We start from the raw sequence: 19,753 nt of genomic DNA, 5'->3' as shown, positions 1-19,753 counted from the left end.
GACACAGAAAAAACTGCAAGGGAAATGCGTTCCCCAGTGAGCCTTCTTGCACACAACTGTGCTAAAGCAGGGAGGAGATGGAGCAGGTCTTGCCCTTTATTGGCCCATCCAGACCTCTCTCCTCTCGACAGTCCTTCCTGACTCCTTCCTCTGAGCACCTTCCCAGAGACAGGGCATGAGGGACATGCGATCGGACCCTCGAGAGCTCCGGGTCTGGTTCAAAAGTAGACCGTCACTTCTGTGAGAGCACCCTCTCAAAAATGAGGCTTAGAAGTGGAACCTATTCGTTGAACAGAGTCTTCTCTCCGTGAGGAGATCCTGAATGCATTTGATCACTTCAGTGTTTTAAATCTGCTAGATGGGTTGGAGTGAGGCTGTCTCTTCCATCCTCAATGATGCAGTAATCCTTGAGAAGCACGATTTGATCGCCAGGATCCTGCGGGGAGAAAGGAGAATAAATCCGCTCTCTTTACCCTCTTGGGATCTATCTCTGGTGTACTGCACTCACTGATCTCCCCTGAGCCATTCCAGGCAATGGGTTAAAAGTTCTGTTTTTAAAGAAATAGTTCTCCTGCTTGCATGGTCTCTATGAGAGGGTAGGGACTTGCTTACATTTTGGTCAGTGAATCGTGGCTGTAATCGTGCCGGCTACCTCTCACGAAATCTGAGACCCCAGCCTGGATATATTCCCAAGGTTCCTACCTCTGCAACAGGACCAGGTGGGGAGCCTGCAAGCGCTGCCCCGAAGGATGCAGACCCAGTCCTGGCTTTTCTCTGTTCCGTCCGCTCCATTACGGTTATACGTACACAGAATACAAAGCCTGGATCTTAGACCAGCAGAAGTGGAGGCTGATCTTTCTTGAAGGCTGAAGGCCACTCATTCTTAGGCATTGACACAATGTGCCTCACTGACAGATGTTCTTAGAGTTGGGGGCTGGGCGACACCTATCATACTGTACATCTAGCCGATATCTCGAACCACTGCTTCCTGTGAGCTCCCTTCACTTGAAACCAGTTTCACTGTAAGCCCGGTTCGAAGTGTCAGCTTGCTGCCCATTCCCCTCTTTTGGACTGGATATGTGCTCAAATTTGCTTCAGTGAGTTCCTCTTGTTAGCTGAACCCTGTTGAGTTCCTCCATACCCTTCGGCAACGGACGGGGCGTCCAAAGCCAGGCCTTTACTCGTATGCACTGGTGGAACCTGTGTTAGGCTGGGTTCAAATGTTGTGATCCCTACGGCGATCCCATATATGTATTCTTCCATGGTACGGCTCCCTCTAGCGAGCCCATGTCTTCCCTCACTGTTCGGTTGATCCTCCCCCCTGTTCTAGGCTGGAACCATCCCAGTGACATTCCATATGTTGTACTGGTCATCCGCTCAGTCCATATGTGTACACTCCACATGTTACCTCCCTTCGGGCAGGGTGGCTTCCTTGATCCCTTCCTTCCTTTATAAGGGTACGCTTTCCGAGTGGTCCTGTGAAACAGCAATGACTTCCCTGGCCTAAGCCCTTCCATCTTTGCCTCAAGTTGCAGGGGGATCAGGAGTAGAAGGTGGCAGCACTAGTGGGGTTTTCATGGGGATCCCGATCAGTTGACATGTCGACTACATTGAACGTGAGCGACTGAATGGGAATGCCTCGGGTTACTTGTAACCCTCGCTCCCTGAAAGAGGGAACGGAGACATAGTCCCGTCGCCACTATTGCTGGACCACCTCTGACTCCGAGTTATGCTCGGCTCCTTAGCGAAAAAGCAACTGCTTGGGTGTATCCACTTCTGTATTTATACCTGACGCAGGGGCGTAGTGTGTGATGCAAATCCCACAAGCAAATTCCATTGGCTCGTTTCAATAGTACACGAAGATAACTGGCGACTATGTCTCCATTCCCTCCTTCAGGAAATGAGGGTTACATACGTAACAGAGACATTCTCTGCTGTCTGTAAATTATGATTTTTATACTGAAATTGTTGGGAGTGTTTTCTTTGCCAAGTCCTGGCTAATTTCTGACCCTGACGCCAACACACACAAACAGATGTAAAATCTTTCTGTAAATGCTTCATATTAATCTGAGCTTTGAAGTAGCTCTCACCTCCTGTGATCTCCTTCAAATAGAGAAAGTTACCTGTTATTTGTGTTTGTCATTATTTATTCATGTTGTTCCAAACTTGTATGTTGTTTTTTCCACGGAACACAAAAGGAACATTTTCGAAGAAATTTCCGCTCAACGTTCCTAGTTTCCATTTCTGTTAGACCTTCAAAAAAAAAAAAAAAAACAGGCACCTTAGAGGTAGTCCATATGACTTGTGTTCTATATTCCAAGTTTTCTAAAGTAAAAGTCCGAAATTTAAATCATTATTCACTGATTATATTCATCTCAATTGTCCAGTCACAGTGTTTCTTTAGTTTATAGATTATCTGTGAATTTTTAGAGCTGGTCCTCACACAAATCAATATTATGGCTTCAGAAGGCTTGGAATATAACAGATGTGTTTTATGGACTGCTTTAATGATAATTGATGTTTGTGTGCTTAGCTGTGGTCACTAATTGTATGAAAAAGATCTGCTTGGGCATTTTACAAAAATTAAATAGAGTGAAAGTTGTTCACTGAATTTAAAATTTAAAGAGATTAAATGGGATGCTAGTCCATTTTCAAAGCCAAGGATGAATGTCCCAAAAATCTCTCAGACAGTAGGGTGCCTCTCCCCCTCAGTGTGTCTGTCTGTCGCTCTGTGACTTCAGGTTAAGGGCATGTTGAGTAGCTTATCTAAAAAAAGGCCTAGCAGACTGGCAATCTTTTAAAGAGGAGGAGGGTCTCTGAAATACAACCAGCTGTCTCTGCCCTCCATCACTCTGAGGTGAACCGACCGGACAGTAGACTGGAGCTGGTCTCCAAACACACACTCACACTTTCACACACGGACGCTGGGTGTCTAGGGGTCTCCAGGTGGGATCTGGTGTCCAGGTGACACTATAGTAACATTGAGGAACCAAGAGGAAACGTCAGACCTCTGAAGGTGAGTGTGGTTTAACAGAATCGGTTTCTGGTGTACTGTAGATGTTTGGTGTTCATTTAGAAGATGCATCTTCCAGTTAAACCAATTTTGACAATGAATTATAGTACTAGTGCTACCTAATAATTACTAATTTGACAATATTTCCAGGTTAAGTGCATAAGGCCAGTGGCGTATGTTTTTCGAGAGCGCTCATTAAGAATGCATGTAGAGGACACATGGCTTATTGTCACATCATAATGGAGTTTACCAAAATGAATATTGATGAGTATTATTTGAACAGAAAGTAACAAAAGGGTTCTTTAGTTATAAACCAAACAATATCAGATTTTCCAATACCCGTTCAATGGCCTTTCAGGAACACAAGACTTTGGGATATTAGCAATTCAAAACTCGTCATGCTTTTCTTTTCGCAACAGTAAAGAAAAACTTAAATTTAAAGAATTAAAAGTTATATGAATGAGTACATGGACAATGTGAAGACAAATGTAAAATGAGATGAGTGAAACATGTTCAAATACTGTCCTGTATGCAGTAAATTGTCATTATCCTAATGAGCATTGTGTTTGCTGTAAGGCATTGAGTCTCATATATGTCGGCTCACTCCATGCGTGTCTCAGAATAGAGTCCCAAAGACTGGACTTTCTGAATTTAGCCTGTAAGCTACTGCTGCATTCCATAGACCAGAGTCCAGAATATTACAGGCCTACTGACATGATGCTAACACATTCATGTATTGATATGCAGTTTAATTACACATTTAGTAGATGTCTAGCACAATTCTGAACCAAAACCAAAGCAGTCATTAATCTAAATGTCAAAAAAGCAGTAAATCTACACTAAAGCCCATTTCTCTGGGTCACAGGGGACAGAAAAAGGCAGACAATATTATTCGAGAAGGTGAAATATTAATGATAGAGAAGTGACAGATATAAAGATTGCATTGGATTTGCATTTTAGGAAGTCACTCTTCCTGGGGCGCCTCTCTCTCTCTCTCTGTCTGAAATATGAAACTAACAGTCCTTGGTTTAAAATAAGTCTTCTTTAATTGCTCTCAGTATGCTGTGGTTACTTCACGTCATGGTAATGCGCAACAGTCTAGAATGCCGCCAACCCCTGCGGTTCTAGATACTTGGAGGTTTGTTTTCTGGAATGTTGAGCCTTGCATCGTCCATCTTCCCTGCTGATGCCTTTCTCTTACCACAATGACAAACGAGTGCGTGATCCCTCTGTCTCCACATCCCATCATCTCTGTGTTTGAAAAGTGTCAGATACCCTCAGGTGTAGAGTTTCTGTTCAACAGCTACTGCTTATTCTGGATCTGAATCATCTCTCTCCCTCTGCTGGCTAGCTTTACACTGGCATGCTCGGAATAACTGCTCCGCTAAAATTAACAGTTCAGGGAACATGTCTTGGTCACATGGTGATTCGGTCATACTTTACTGATGCGAGAAAAGCAGTGTGGTTGTATGACACAGTACAAAGATCTGGCTTGAAATGATCCGCAAATAGCATTGCAGTGCCAGTGCATCATCCAGTGGCTTTTATTTTTAACAGTGATGGACTGAATTCAAATATTCAATCAAATAAGAATTTAAAATGTGCTAACTATTCAAAGAGTTACACTCTCAGAAAAAAAAAGGTTCAGCGGGGTTTTATATATAATCCTTGGGTTTTTGACTCAATTTTAAAGAATCCTTCATGCCAAAAAGGGAGAAATGTCTGCATAATACTTTTATTTTGAACAGGTTATTTACATTTTTTCTAGTGATAAAGTATTCCTACGAGCTGTTTGATTAAATTTAATGAAAAGTAGGATATAGAAGGTTTTATATCACTGTAAACAAACATTTTTATAATTTGTTGTCACAACTTGTATCTTTTGTCAAATCAACTTAATGATAATTATTTTGAGTTTCTATTAAACCAATCTCCTTTGTTGTATTAACTCAAATTTTTTATTTCAATTAACTAAAAAATTGACAGCAACCAGCTAACTTACTTTTTTAAGTTAAACCAACAGTAATTTTTTGCAGTGAGAACATTTTTTATTTCAAGACTGTATTCGTCTAGAATGTTATGACATTTCATTCATAATTCATCATGACATACAGCTTTGTGTTCATTGTGTTTTTACATGTGTTATGCGACTTCTTGAACATAAGATTTAAATAATTAAATTATTTTTAAGCTATTTTACGAATATTTAATGCATGCATGCCATTTTATGAGCTAATTAGAACAAAAAAAAAAAATAATTTTCATGAGCTTTTTTAATGCAACTCTGTAGATTAAAAAACACAGAAATTAAAATTCTTACTGAGCAACCCTCATTCCGTGGCTGATAAACCATAAACGGCCAATATAAATGATGATAAAAAAAAAGGGAAAAAGCTTCAAGAACAAGTGAACATATGAAATGCCATTTTATTTTATTTTTTGCTAAATATTATATTAATAGTGTCATTAAATTCTCTGTGTTATAAACAATTTCAAATGAGCATGAGATGAATACCCATTTGTGACAGATACCAGTAATTAAAAAAGAAAATATTAAATACTCTGTATAAAATATCTGTAAATTACCTTGTGTAACCCTTACCAGAGCTGGAGGTGGCGATGGCTTGGGGATCAAACTTTGAAAACAGTGATTGATGTGAACGATGTGCATGCTTTACGACATCATTCCTCATCTTGTCACTTGATCCATCTATAGACTGAGAGACAGAGAAAGAATCAGCATGCTGTCACACATCCCTGTTGTCAGTTTGACTTTGTCTGGCTAAATTTACTCTTAAAATATGACAGATGATGTGATCTCTACTCTAACATTAGTTTCCCTGAGCCAATAGTAAAGATGCATCTATTTATGTTGAAGTTTCAGGTTTAATAGCGAATGATGCGCACGCTGCAACCTGAACGTTTCTGTGTTTCAGCTGCAGGCAGTGCAGGTGTTTCACCATCAGGAGAAACTCACGCTGACAGTGAGACTGAGACCTTGCCTCTCAAGCAGAGACTGGCCCTATATCAAGCTGCCGCTACCAAGGAGGAGAGAAGCCCATCTGTGGTATTTACCAGCATGAACACACAAGCACGCATGAACATATGCTCCCCCACAGACTCATTTCATATTACCTGCATGATTTCTTATTTCCTGTCTAAGGCCTTCCACTTGATATAAATACTTAACGACTGCTAAAAAAGCATGTTCTATCTGGACGTACTACATTTGTCATGTTGTCATTATCAGTTCACTGTCATTTATAAATCCTCTCCTTTGGCCTCATGGGATTGTAAAGTGTCCATCGTACTCGCACTTCAGCATCTCGCCGGAAGAAGTAGGTCATCCGTGGACTTTTTGCTTACTCTTTTAATTCGGACATAGCTTCTATTGTCACATACTGGTGTTTGATGTTTTATTAACAAGGTTCGGAAAGGAACACGTTTTAATGATCAAACAATCAAGTCATTCCAGCCAGCTGTCAGCAATCATTAATCAACAGGTCCACTCAATCAGCACGAGTAAAGCCTATAAATATACTCACCCATTTTCCTCGACAGTTTTCAGCATCCCTCCACCACCCCATCTCCTCACACTTGCCTAGTTATCTTTCTAAACAGAAATACAGGGGGAGTTCTCTGGGTTTGGGCCCGATTTCCGAGCTCGGAGCCCTCGGACAGCACGCCAAATACGCATTTACTCTCTGATCATTTGTAATTGTGAACTCGTGAAATAGTAGAGAAGTATATGATTTTGGATGCAGCCATAGTGTCTTGAACAGATAATGAGGAACTGGCTATGTCCTCTCGTGTGTGTAAATCTGTGTTGTTGTACTAACCACCTACTGTACAATGGAAAAAAACATTTAGTCGGTTGCTTGCTTTTTTTTATAGAGCTGTATAAAAAAACAAGTGTTGTTTTAGGATCGATTATACTACTGTAAAAAAATATTTCCAAGATTTGTTATCACAACATTTTTTCTTTAGTCAAATCAACTTAAATCAGTTCAGATAACTTATTATTTTGAGTTGCTGATGATTAAATCAATCTCCTTCATTGTATTAACTCACTTTTTCCAGTTCAATCAACTTAAAATTTTAAGGCAACCAGGTTACTTAATTTTTTAAGTTAAACCAACAATATTTTTTACAGTGCACTGTAAAAAAGTTCATTTTAAGTTCATTGAAATTGAAAAAGTGAGTTAATAGAATTATAGATAATGTGTGTTTAGGTTCTAAGCAGAGGTGTAAGCAGAGGTCCAGAAAATAAAAGTCCTCCTCAGTATTTTGTTCCAATCAATGGATTTGCTCATTAGCACAGTTTTTTAGCCAGGAGATTAGTGAACTAATTAGTGAAATCTGCCGGCTGAGTTTATAGGTGGAATAAACATATGGCAGGACTTTTACTTTCGGACCCCTGGACTTTACACCTCTGGTTCTAAGAAAAGAGGAGATTACACACTTTGTTTTCAACCTTTATAATGCCCCCTATAGGAGAATGTTTGTCCTGATTTTGCCCAGTAAAATGCGTTTTTTGTTTTTTTGATCCTGGAACAATATTCAGAATTTGATCATAACCATATCCCTACCCCTAAACCTAACTCATACCCATAAGTAATCCCTAAAATCAGAGGGGAAAGATTGCTGAATAACTGATGTAGGAGCTCCTAACCCTGGTTGTAAGTCTAAACTGTAAACTTGTCCCTCAAAATCTGATTGGTTAATTAGAATGTTGTTCGAGGTTCAACAAAGATGTTGATCCAGCAAAATGTTGCACTTGGTGAAATAAGGTTCTGCGAGGAAAATCATGTCTCAGATCTTTTCTATGTATATACAGTATTTAAATATGTATATTTATGAGTGTCTAAGCATTTTATTATATGTTATAAGGTCATGGACAGCTCTGAGCCGTGCTCTCTGCCAGGCGGACTGGCCAGCGTGAAGAAACAGTTTGAAAGCCATGAGCTCAGTTCCTCTTCTGCATCCCAAAGCACTGTTATACAACACCAGTACCAGCAGAGACAGGTAGGCCTCCAGCAGATGAACACACAGGGTATCCACAACACTCATTCAAATCCACACAAACACATTCATACACTAAAACAAGACTTGAAAACAAGATGCTACTAAATCTGCTACTTGATTTAGAGTGATTCCCCAATGTTTAATTCTCATATCACAAGGCATTGAGCAGTGCAGTTGCATATTGTGTTTGTATAACAACATGTTCTCTGTCTTAATAGCAGGTGGTGAGCTCATCAGAGGTGACGGTACGAAGCAGTGTTAAAGAAAGTAGTACCTCAAATGCTCAGGTACTGTACAGTATATCCACTTAAGATAGGATCCCATTTTTGTAATACTGCAGTTGCAAGTATTATGCTGTACCTCATCTTGTTCCAAACCTAATATAGCTAGTAGAAAACCTATATTTTGTGGTTAGCCATTCATTTGATAAGGTGCTGCTCACTGTTTTCATGTTAGGTTTCCATGGACCAGAATGTTCGTCAGAGTGTGTCCTCAAGTTTCGGGGATCATTATGATGAGAAAGGTAGAGTGCCATGTGCAGATTTATTTGTTTTAAATAAACTGAGACAATGGGGAGTTACCTCATGACTAATTCATTTTTCACTTTTACTCTGTTAGTGATGGTAATTGCAGGAGAAAATTTGCCAACGGTTTCTACGCAGGTCCTGAAACAGCAGCATGAAAAAAGTATTGAGGAGGCCACTCCACCCAAACATATTAAGGTAAAAATAAAGTATACTCATGCGCACAGTAAAATGTTTTACTTTCAATAGATTAAAAGATCATTACGACTGTTTCACACTGCATGCGCAAGCAGAGTGGAGGCTGTGCGTATGCAGAGCGGGAGTAGCACGCACCGTTTGTCACGTGCACCTCGACTTGGGACCGCAAATACAGTCCATTCTGTCATGTTTTTTAGGATAATTGCATGCTTTGAATAATTGCAGAAAAATACATATGTTTGTATTGATCATTTAAGGATCAACAGATTTTGTGTGAAACAAAATCTTTTGTGATAAGTCATAAAGTGGTTTGGGGTTGGCTTACCGACATGGGGCAAAAGGCACACAGTGTTTATACAAATACTTTAGCTAAAATAATAATGTCTAGTTAATACTTATCCAAAACAATCACTTTAGCAAAGTCTGCACTATTTTCTGTTTATTTTGATAAATAAAATAATTAATTTTTGTTCAATAAATATACTAAAATGTTAATTTAAAAATATATTTCACAAATACATAAACAAAATGATTTTAAAAAGAAAAGATTCTAAAAGCATTGAATGAGATCCCATAATAAATTAATTTAGAGAGTAGTAACATTAAATCATATTTTATTAAATTATATGATTATATCATCATATTTTTGAATATGGTGGTTTCATTATAAACATGGTGATTATCTACAAGCTGGGCACCCAACTGTATATGTAATATTTACCATCTGAATCTAACCATGTCATGTTAACAAAGTCATCCACACATTTATTATCATGTTAATTATTGTGTCTTTCGCCCCGGCAGCAGGGGCACCTTTTACCCCAAATACCATACTTTTACACATTCTTCCGTTATTGAAAAACTGTTGGTTTAATTAGTTTGAAAATGATTAACAAATCTTTGTCTCAAAATATAACTATTCAATCATTTTATTGATTAGGGATTCTTGTCACTTAAATCATTACATTTAAAAAAAAAAACATAAAATATTATATCAAAGTAATGCAGAATCATCTTTTATATATATATTTTTTTTTTCTTTTTTTTTCATAGAGCTGAATGTGAAATGGTAAACTGCTTCTGCTCTCCTCACGCATACAGTGTGAAACAGGCCTAACTTAAAATATACTGTGTGTGTGTGTGTATATATACAGTATATATATATATATATATATATTCATATTGTATAATATACATTTACAATCTACCTGTTATTTTGTAAAATTATGTCAAAAATGTGTACATTTGTAAATTATGTAAATATTATTTTATTTTTGTGAAACATAATATACTGATATGAAATTTGTATAAAATTATATTTTGATGTAATGATGTAAATACTAAATTAAAAACAAACTATAAGTGTAAAAAATAAAATAGTTTTAAGAGAATTTATTAAAAGTCCACATCACCAAAAGTGCCTATTTAAAGAAATGCCAATATGTTAGTTTACATACATCAACTTTGTCTCCAATGACTATTCTATTCCTGCGTATTTCTTTGTATCACTCCTTTTCTGTACATATACATGAAAATGATTTATTGATAAAAGATTTTGCTTGTCTTTCCCATCTATAAAAACAAAGATTGCTCTTGATTACAACCAGTTTCCTTGGGCCCCAGTAAATGTTTCTCCAAAGACTACTGCCACAGGTAGCTATGAGACCATGTCTGTCACTAAAACAATGCAAGAGGCCTCTACCTCCTCTGCGGCTTCCTCACAATATGATGCCGTGGAGCACTTCGCACAACCAGTATCTGCCACACATCAGTTTCAAGTGACTTCCCAAGTCCCAGGACGTTGTCTTTCCCCTAAGCCAACAGATGCACCTACTTCAGCCAAATATGTAGTCAATAAAGAAGAGTACTCTAAGCAGAGGAACCTCTATGAACTTAAGCGCCTCTACAAGCACATTCACCCAGAGGTGCGTAAAAACCTGGAGCGTGACTTCTTCACTGAAGTGACAGACACGGAGCAAACTTATGTGGACAGTGATGAGGAGGTGAGCAGAGACATTCAACAAGCGCGTTATGTTTTTGAAAACAGCAGAAGTACCAGTCCTGGCAAGTGTATCAGCCCAGAAAGAGAGTACTTGGAGTGGGATGAGATCCTGAAAGGTGAGGTGCAGTCAATGCGCTGGATGTTTGAGAACAAGCCCCTAGATTCCATTAAAGATGAAACACCAGATGAGGATGAGGGCAAGAACATAGCCCAACAAGAAATTATTGCTGGAAAAGATGTGAAGTTTACTACATGGATGTTTGAAACAAAGCCCATCGATGCTCTGGGTACAGAAAAAACAGACTCAGCAGAGCACAGCGGAAAAGTAGAGCTTGCAAGGGGAGATGTGCAGACTGCAACATGGTTATTCGAGACACAACCTCTAGACTCACTCAACAGAATTTACCAAGAGGATGAGCAGGAGACACAGGTGATGTATATGAAAGACATTTCTGGGGGTGATGTGAAAACTGCTAGGTACTTGTTTGAAACACAGCACCTGGACACACTTGGACACACTGAGACTATTGATGAAAGTCACTTCCTGCAGCTGAAGTCAGAGCTCGAAGAAACCAAGGGTGACGTAAAGAAGACAACCAAGATGTTCGAAACACAGCCCATGTGTGTCATCCGCGGTGACTCCGGTGAGATGCTGGAGATTACCAAGGTGCGACGTGAAGAAACTGAGAAAGGTGATGTCAGGACATCACGCTGGCTCTTTGAAACTCAGCCACTGGACCTGATCAGCAAAGATCCAAGTCAGGTAAAACTAATCTGTGGGGTCTCCATGGAGGACAATTATCAGGTTGGGGTAAACAGGGGAAGATGGCTGTTTGAGACAAAGACACTCGATCAAATCAAAGATGAAGAATGGGAAAGCACAAAGAGTCAGAAGGAAGAGATCTTAGGCGCGGATGTGAGGAGACACTGTATGATCTTTGAAACACAGCCAATGGATAAACTTAAAGATGATACCAATGCAAGACCATTGGAGCCAGAAGACATTATGGGTGGCGATGTTACTTCTGCTAGGAATTTGTTTGAAACAGTGCCAATGGAGAATCTAAAGGAGTTAGCAGAAGTTGGAAAGCTACAAAAGGTGATGGCTTCAGAAGAAGAGAAAGGTGATGTGAGACACCAGAGGTGGTTGTTTGAAAGCAAACCTCTTGAGCAGATCAGAGAGGAAAAGAAAGAGATCACACGGACTATTAATCTAGAGGAGCTTGAGAAGGGGGATGTTACAAATTACAAGGAAATATTTGAGACCATGGACCTGAGCAAGTGTACAGATGCACAAAAAATACAAGTGGAGGGGGTTACCAGTGGTTCAGTGAAATCCAATAAAGTGTTATTTGAGTCAGCACCCTTGTATGCAGTACAGGACAGCTCAGGACACTACCATGAGGTTAAAACTGTGCGCAGAGAGGAAGTTGTGAAAGGAGATGTGAGAAGCTGCAAGTGGATGTTTGAAACTCGCCCGATTGATCAGTTTGATGAGAGCATCACTAAGTTTCAGATAATCAAAGGAATTTCTAAAGAAGAAATCCAATCAGGTGATGTCAAAACTGCCAAATGGCTTTTCGAAACCCAGCCCCTCGATGGCATTAAATACTTCAACTTAGAGGAAGAGGACAACAGGAAAAATGAGAGCATTGAGATCCAGAGAGGTGACGTTAAAACATGCAGATGGTTGTTCGAAACCCAGCCAATGGATGTCTTGTATGAGAAAGTCGAGACAAAGACTGAGGACCACACAGACATTCAGAAAGGAGATGTTAAAACCTGTACATGGCTTTTTGAGACTCAGACTCTTGACAGCATCAAAGATGAATCTGAGACAATCCTGAAAACTTGCACAGTTAAGCAAGACGATGTACAAGGTAAGGATGTACGTCTAGTACGTTTCCTATTTGAGACCGAGAACCTGGAAAACATCACAGACGATGAGGATCATAGTGGCTTTAAGCGAATAACAGAGATTGACATTGACTCTGGAGATGTATCCCGGATGAAATATATCTTTGAGAATCAGTCATCTGATATAATGACTTCTACATCAGAGGAGACCATGCAGAAACTTAAATGCCGTCAAACAGAGGACATTCAGAAAGGAAATGTGGTGAACTGTACCTGGATGTTTGAAAATCAACCAATTGATTCCATCAGGGTAAACTCTGAGGAATTAAAGGAGTCACGCACAGTAACAGATATTCAGGGAGGTAATGTTGATAAAGGTCGCTTCATTTTTGAGACGTACTCATTGGATAAGATTCAGGAGGAAACATCTGATACTGAGATCAGCAAACTCCAAAGCATCATACACAAGGAGATTGAGAAAGGAGACGTAAAAAACTACACCATGATGTTTGAGACTCAGCCGCTGTATGCTATCAAGGATAAAGAAGGACACTATCATGAGGTTACTACAGTCACAAAAGAAGAGATTCTGCGAGGAGATGTGGTTGGGGCAAGATGGTTATTTGAGACAAAGCCCCTTGACTCAATAAGAGACACAGATGAGGTTTATGTCATCAAAGCTGTTACTGAAGAAGACATCCAGAAAGGAGACGTCAGCACAGCCAGGTGGAGGTTTGAAACTCAGCCTCTTGATGAGATTGCAGAGGATATGAAAGTTGCTAATAAAACCGTAGCAGACATCCAAGGGGGGGATGTGAAAACAAACAAGCAGCTTTTTGAAATGGATGACCTATCAAAGAAATATGTGAGAACCGTCAGTGTCAGTGAGATTCAGAGAGGTAATGTGAGAAGCTCCACGTGGATGTTTGAAACTCATACCATCGACAAGATCCGTGGTGAAGGTTCGGAGTATGACGAGATGGAGAAGGTGACACGTGAAGAAGTGGTAAAAGGTGATGTTAAGCAGTCTGTGTGGCTCTTTGAAAAGGAACCACTTGATCGTATCAAGGAAGTTGATGAAACAGATACTGTAATTTCTCGTGAGGAAATCCCAAAAGCTGATGTGAAGACAACAACTTGGTTGTTTGAAACTACTGCCCTAACTGAGTTTAATGAGAGCAGTGTGGAGAAAACAGAGATCGTTGGTAAGAGCATTAAGTCAACCCTAGAAGAGCTGTATTCTCAGAAAATGGTTGAGTCACAGGGCATTTTAATTGAGGCAGATGAGATTGGAGATGTCAGAATGGCTAAATACAAACTTCTAAACCAGGAGACTCCAGAGATCCAGAGAGAAGAAGTAATCCATGGAGACCTGAACAATATTATGATGAACCTGCTCAACAGACGTGAGACAACAGAGAGGGGAATCACTATAGATAGGGAGGAAAGAGGAAATATCAACTCAACTGTCCAACAGCTCTTTAATCAGGATAAGAGTGGTAATGTCGAGAAAGAGGAAATTATCAGAGGAGACATTCAAGATGCAATTAATAACTTGCTCAAGCGGGAAGGATCTTCCAAACATGGCATTCTAATTCAAGAAGACGAGAAAGGAGATGTGAGAATGACCATATACTCACTTCTCAATAAAGAAAGTGAGAGCAATGTTGAGAAAGAGGATATAATTAGAGGAAATATTCGTGGAACACTGCATAGGCTGCTGGGTAATTCTGATGCGAGGGACCCATCCTCTAAGATAACTGTGGGAGAAGCAGAGAGGGGAAATGTCAGTTTTTACTCTACTTGTATTGAGTCTGGGGCAATGGACTACCTCAGACAACTTCAGGTGGGGGCTGATGAAATTGTTCAGGAAAAAATGAAAGAAAAGATTATTGGAGGTGATGTAGAACAAACAAAGCAGATTCTAAGAAAGAGCCAGCAGACAATAGGACGAACTGTTGCTGAAGATGATATTTTACCAGGTGATGTAATTAACACAGTACAGGTGTTTATGATGGAACCCGTACTATCCCTGCATAACATGCAGAAAGAGGACATAGTAAAGGGAGACTTGAGAGCAGCTCTTGACTCTCTTACACAAGCTGTAAACCAATGTGTTGTCATAGAAAAAGAAGAGATAGTCAAAGGAGATATCAGTACAACTCTTAGGTCTCTTGAGGAGGCTCAAAACCAACTAAAAGAAATAGAGAAACCTGAAATTGTCCCTGGTGATATTAGGGGTGCATTAGAATCTCTTGAAAAATCAACATCTGCAAAGACTGAGGTAATTATTGAAGATTTGGTCCCAGGGGATATTAAAGGAACCTTAAAATCCCTGGAGGAGGCAAAGCAGGTGGTAAAAGAGGTTGAGAAGGAGGAGATTGTTAAAGGGGACATTCAGACTGCTCTTCTTTGTCTTCAAGAGGCTTCAACTGAAAAGAGGGCTTTTCAGCACCAAGTAAGTGAACAGGGCGATGTGAAAGGTACAATTCAGCTCTTACTAGAGCCAGCCTCATCCCCAAGTATGCAGAGGAGGCCAAGCACAGAGGGTGACATAAAATCCTCCATCAGATCCCTTTATGAACAGGAGCAAGTGCAAATTGAGAAAGAAGAGGTGATTAAGGGAGATGTTCAGGGCACCATTAAATCCCTGATGAAGAAGAAAGAGCAATCAAGCCACAAATCAAAAATGAATAAGAAAGCTAAAGCTCCCATTAGAAATCCTGTTCCCCCTCAACAAGCAACTCGTGATTGCCCAGCTGGACCTAAAACTGAGGAAAAGCCAGAAAATCCACCTCCAGTGAGAAACATGCAGCAGAGCAGCTCGCAAAAGACATCAGAGATCAAATCTTCAGAAAGTCAGACGTCTTCTGAGGAGTATCGTTCTACTACTAAACAGATGACTACAGCTGTTCATTCACAAGAGACCTCTCAAGGCTCTCAAAAGATTAATGTAAAGGAGCAACATATAAAACAAAAACAGAACGTTCCTAGTCCAGTGTTAATCAAGAAGAAGAAGAACGTTGGTCATATGGGTGAGAAAAAATCTGAAATTGCAGCTATGTCTTCAACAAATGCATCAGTGGAGGTATCACAAAGTAATATTAGCATGAAGCAAACTGAAGAGACAAAGAAAGTCACACAGGTTCAGACAACCACGACAACAGAGCACACCACCATAACCCAGAAGCAGAACATCAAGAATTTAAAATCAGAGAAAAATGTTAAGAGTCTAAATCGCAATCTCAGTCCCAAAGGAATGATAAAAAAACTGAAGCCACAGCCAGAGATTCACTTTCCACCACCTCCGAGTTCTCCTCCACCCCCCTCTGAGTCAGAGCTTTCTCTGCCTCCTCCTCCCTCACCAGTGGCAGAAAGTGATGTCCAGTCAGCCCTCTTACCTCGCCCTCCTCTGGTCACGAGACAGGACAGTGACCTTCCCCCTCCACCACCACCACCCCCTATCATGGAAACAGACACTGAATTCTTTCCACCACCTCCTCCACCCCAAGACCTCCTGCCTCCTCCTCCATCTCAACAGGAACTCAGCTCGATCACTCAACCTGGAAAGCCAAAAGGCAGAGCTCTATTCAAAGTACCCAAACCTGAGCCTCCCAAGCAACCACAGCCCAAAACATTAAAATGGCAGAAAAAGCAAACTGCACCTGTTCCACCACCTCCACCTCCTCAATCTGTAGCAGAGCAGAGTGAAACAGTTGCATCAAACCTAACTGTAGTCACTGAAACTACAGACAACATCACAAAGCAAAAGGGACTGGTTAAAACAATTGAACCTCCGGCACCACATATTGCTAAAGCTTCATCAGCAATACCTGTGCTACAACCAGCAGTTGAGGAACCACCACGCCCTAAAAAGGTTTTCGTTCCGCCAATTAAACTCCCACCTCCCCCTGACACTACTGCTCCAAAACCAAGACCTTATGGAAGTAAATTCAAAACACCTCTAATGCTTGCAGAAGAGAGATATCGCAAACAAAGAGAGGAGGCTGAAAACAAGAAGGGAGAAAGTATTCCCACTTCACCCCCACTGACTAAAACATTTAATGTCAGTGAAATGAAGGCTGAAGCAGAGTCAAGCACACAGAAAGCTGAAAAGCCTCAAATAATTTTTGAGACCCAGAAAGAAACATCTAAAGTACCAGAGCCTGAGCAGAAGCCAGCCATGTTGCCCAAAGAAACAGCAGAAAAACTTGCCCCCCCAAAAAGTCCACAGACCCCGCCAAAGAAAAAGCCAACTGCAAATTCTCAGATAAGCAAACCTTCTGTTATCAAAGTTGGTAAGAAAACAACCACAGAAACATCCAACACAGTATCAGATAAAAAGCAGGTCACTGCTGCCTTAGAGATTAAAAGCCATCCAGCCCCTGTAGTCCATCCACACTCTGTTACAGAGCAAATTGAGAGTACAAAAGCTCACTCTGGAAAACAAGAGAGCATCCAGGCCACAAAAAGTGTTCAAAGTCAGATAATTACTTCTGCTCAAGAAGAAGAGATCAAAAGCCTTGAGACTTGCACGGCTCAAGAAGTCAAGAAGGTTTCCTCTCAGACCACAAAGATCCCAAAAGTGACCCCTAGCTTTAAGGTGAAAACATTTAAGGTACCTAAGGTAGAGAAGCCGGAGAAACAGGAAGAGGAAAAGGACATACTTCAAACAAGTGTGCAAACAAGTGTGTCTCAAGTGTGCATAGGTCATGAGGGGCTCCAAAAATCCAACAGTGCAGTGGAAAAAACTGAAGTGAAAGTTGAGAAAAAGGAGGAAATGAGGCAAACCAAGCAAGACACCAAAATGGAGGTCCAGTTTAAGAAACAAAGACAAACATCAGTTAAGCAGCCACCACCTGTGGCACCAAGACCATCAGTTGAAATACAGCAAATACAACCAGAGATATCTATAGACGTGCATCAAGGTCAAGGGCAGACAACTGTCATTCAGTCCCATCAAGCAGTGAGAGAGGAATGTGTAAAGATTCATGAAGAGAGGATGGTCACTCAGAGCACAGTTCAACAACAGAGCACTCAACAAAAAAGTAAATTCCAGATCAAAAAGCAGGTAAAGCCTTCACAGAGGCCTCCAAGCAGAGAGGATGCCATAAAACAGTCAATGCAGAAAGAGGAGCAAAACAAAACAGAGATGTCAGAGAAAGCAGATTCAGAAAAGAGCGCATCAATCACAACCGAAAATTCGTATGCACAAAAATGTGAAGAGATCAAAAAATTGTTGAGTTACATCAAGGAGTTTGAAGGATCCCCTGCAAAAATGAATCCAAAATCATTAAAGACCATGTTAAGTATCATTCCTGATTGGCTAGTCGATTCTGAAGAGAAGGCTAATTTAAGCTGTACTCAGTACAACAAGCAGAAAATGATAGAGGTCATAACCTATGTACAGAACCTTGCCCTGGCTAAACTGATGTTTTTAGAAGGAAATTTGTCCGTTTCACAGTCTGCAAAAAGTGAGTCAACACAGGAGAAGAAAATAGTAGGTGGAGCCACACAAAAAATATCTAAGATTACTATTGGCTCAGCAAAAATAGAGACTCAGAAGAAAGTATTAGAGGAAAAGAAGACAGAGTGCCAGAGTGAGTCAAAGACAGCAGAGCTCAAAATCCCACCTGAGCTAAGAATGCGGACACCATCGCCAACGTATATCTGCATTGAGTCTGCCAGGAGAACAGACTCTCCTTTGAGAGTGACTCCATCACCGACTTCCTCTTACAGGTCGGGCACCACACCAACACCTCCACCTCGCTGGTCTGAAACACCAACACGCCTGAACCAATCCACACCCTCCCCCACAATGAGTCGCTCTGAGAAACTAGCTAAACTAAGAGATACCACAGCCAAACTCTCGCAAGGTATGACTCCACCACCCATGCCTTTGCCAGAGTACATGATAAAGGTCCAAACAGATCTGGAAGGGTCTCGTTCATCCAGCTGTTCAGAGATTACCTTTGAGACTCAAATGATGGAATCATCCCAGATGGATATCACAGATATCCATGGAGACTCGATGATGACCGTAAAAGACAAGCGTGAGTTCTTTGAAGAGGCTCAGAAAGCAGAGGTGTCTCGTACATATGTACGCAGGGATCCTATCGACATCCCAGAGCGTCTTGAACCAGATACAGAAGATGAGCCAGAGATCCCGAGATCCATAGATGCACATGAGAGAATGTTAGAGGACTTGCCCAGGGTTGACCTCTCCAGGCTTGTTAACAAATTTGAGTCTCCCCAGCCTAAAGTTTATGTTCGAAAGGAGCCCATTGTGATTACTGAGAGGCTCGAAAGTGACACAGAAGATGCTGAACCTGAGAAGAAGTCATCCGTGGTGGAGGACATACCAAGCTTTGATATTAAGGCCCTCAAGAATGTCTTTGAAATGGGTGAGCAAGCCCACCAGTACCTAAAGGAAGAGAAAAAGAATCCCGAGAAACAAGAGTACGCACCTGAAGGATTTTCTGAAACTAAATCTGCAACTGAGCACTTCTCCAATGTAGATGAGTTTGGAAACACTGTAACAGGCTTGAAGACTGAAAGAACCTCCCACTTTCAGAGTGTGACAACACGAGGTGATCCACCAACTTATGCAGATGTAGTAAGAGGGGATGTTCCTGTCCTGGACGTTCCACCAGAGGCCTCTGCAGAAGAGTTACTAAAGAGTTTCCAACAGACATGGGCAGAGAGTGAAAACGTCTTCAAAAATCTGGGCTTCACTGTGTCTGAACAGCACAGATCACAGACTGTTTCACACCAGCACCAGACTCTTGTCACCGGTAAACCTATGGGATGAGCATGGAAAAGTTAACAAAGAGTACAGTGTGATGACTAAAACCGTGATGGTGTGTTTGCGCTTGACAAATATTTATTGTGCCTGTATTTTAATTTAGATCTAATAGTTTGAGTTAATAATGGAGTGCTGCTGAACTGGATATCACAGTCAAAGTGAATATGATTAATGTTTTGTGAACTGAATATCTGAAGTATTGCCCTTTAGATTTTATGAGACTGTGCTGAGGTCCAGATGAAATGTGTGCAGTTTTATTTAACCTCCCTAAATGCATGTGGTACTTAAATATTTTAATTCCAGCAACTATACTAACAACTTTTTGATTC

At 40.6% G+C, this 19,753-nt stretch overlaps 1 protein-coding gene across 1 annotated transcript in view; it reads left to right on the top strand.

The window, feature by feature from the left end:
- The window catches only part of xirp2a (xin actin binding repeat containing 2a), a 37,566-nt gene that overhangs the window by 17,123 nt on the left and 690 nt on the right, over positions 1–19,753 (top strand). Inside the window, exons 3-8 of the mRNA XM_039689565.2 lie at positions 5,950–6,080; positions 7,904–8,038; positions 8,257–8,325; positions 8,495–8,561; positions 8,657–8,760; positions 10,347–19,413. Coding sequence (XP_039545499.2) covers positions 5,950–6,080; positions 7,904–8,038; positions 8,257–8,325; positions 8,495–8,561; positions 8,657–8,760; positions 10,347–19,413 — 9,573 coding nt within the window. The remainder of the gene's footprint in view (positions 1–5,949; positions 6,081–7,903; positions 8,039–8,256; positions 8,326–8,494; positions 8,562–8,656; positions 8,761–10,346; positions 19,414–19,753) is intronic.

Source organism: Pimephales promelas, chromosome 8 (assembly GCF_988280905.1).
Source record: "Pimephales promelas chromosome 8, fPimPro1.hap1.1, whole genome shotgun sequence".
Lineage (NCBI taxonomy): Eukaryota > Metazoa > Chordata > Actinopteri > Cypriniformes > Leuciscidae > Pimephales > Pimephales promelas.
Note: the sequence above shows the minus strand (reverse complement) of the source record. Positions and strands in the feature narration are given on the sequence as shown.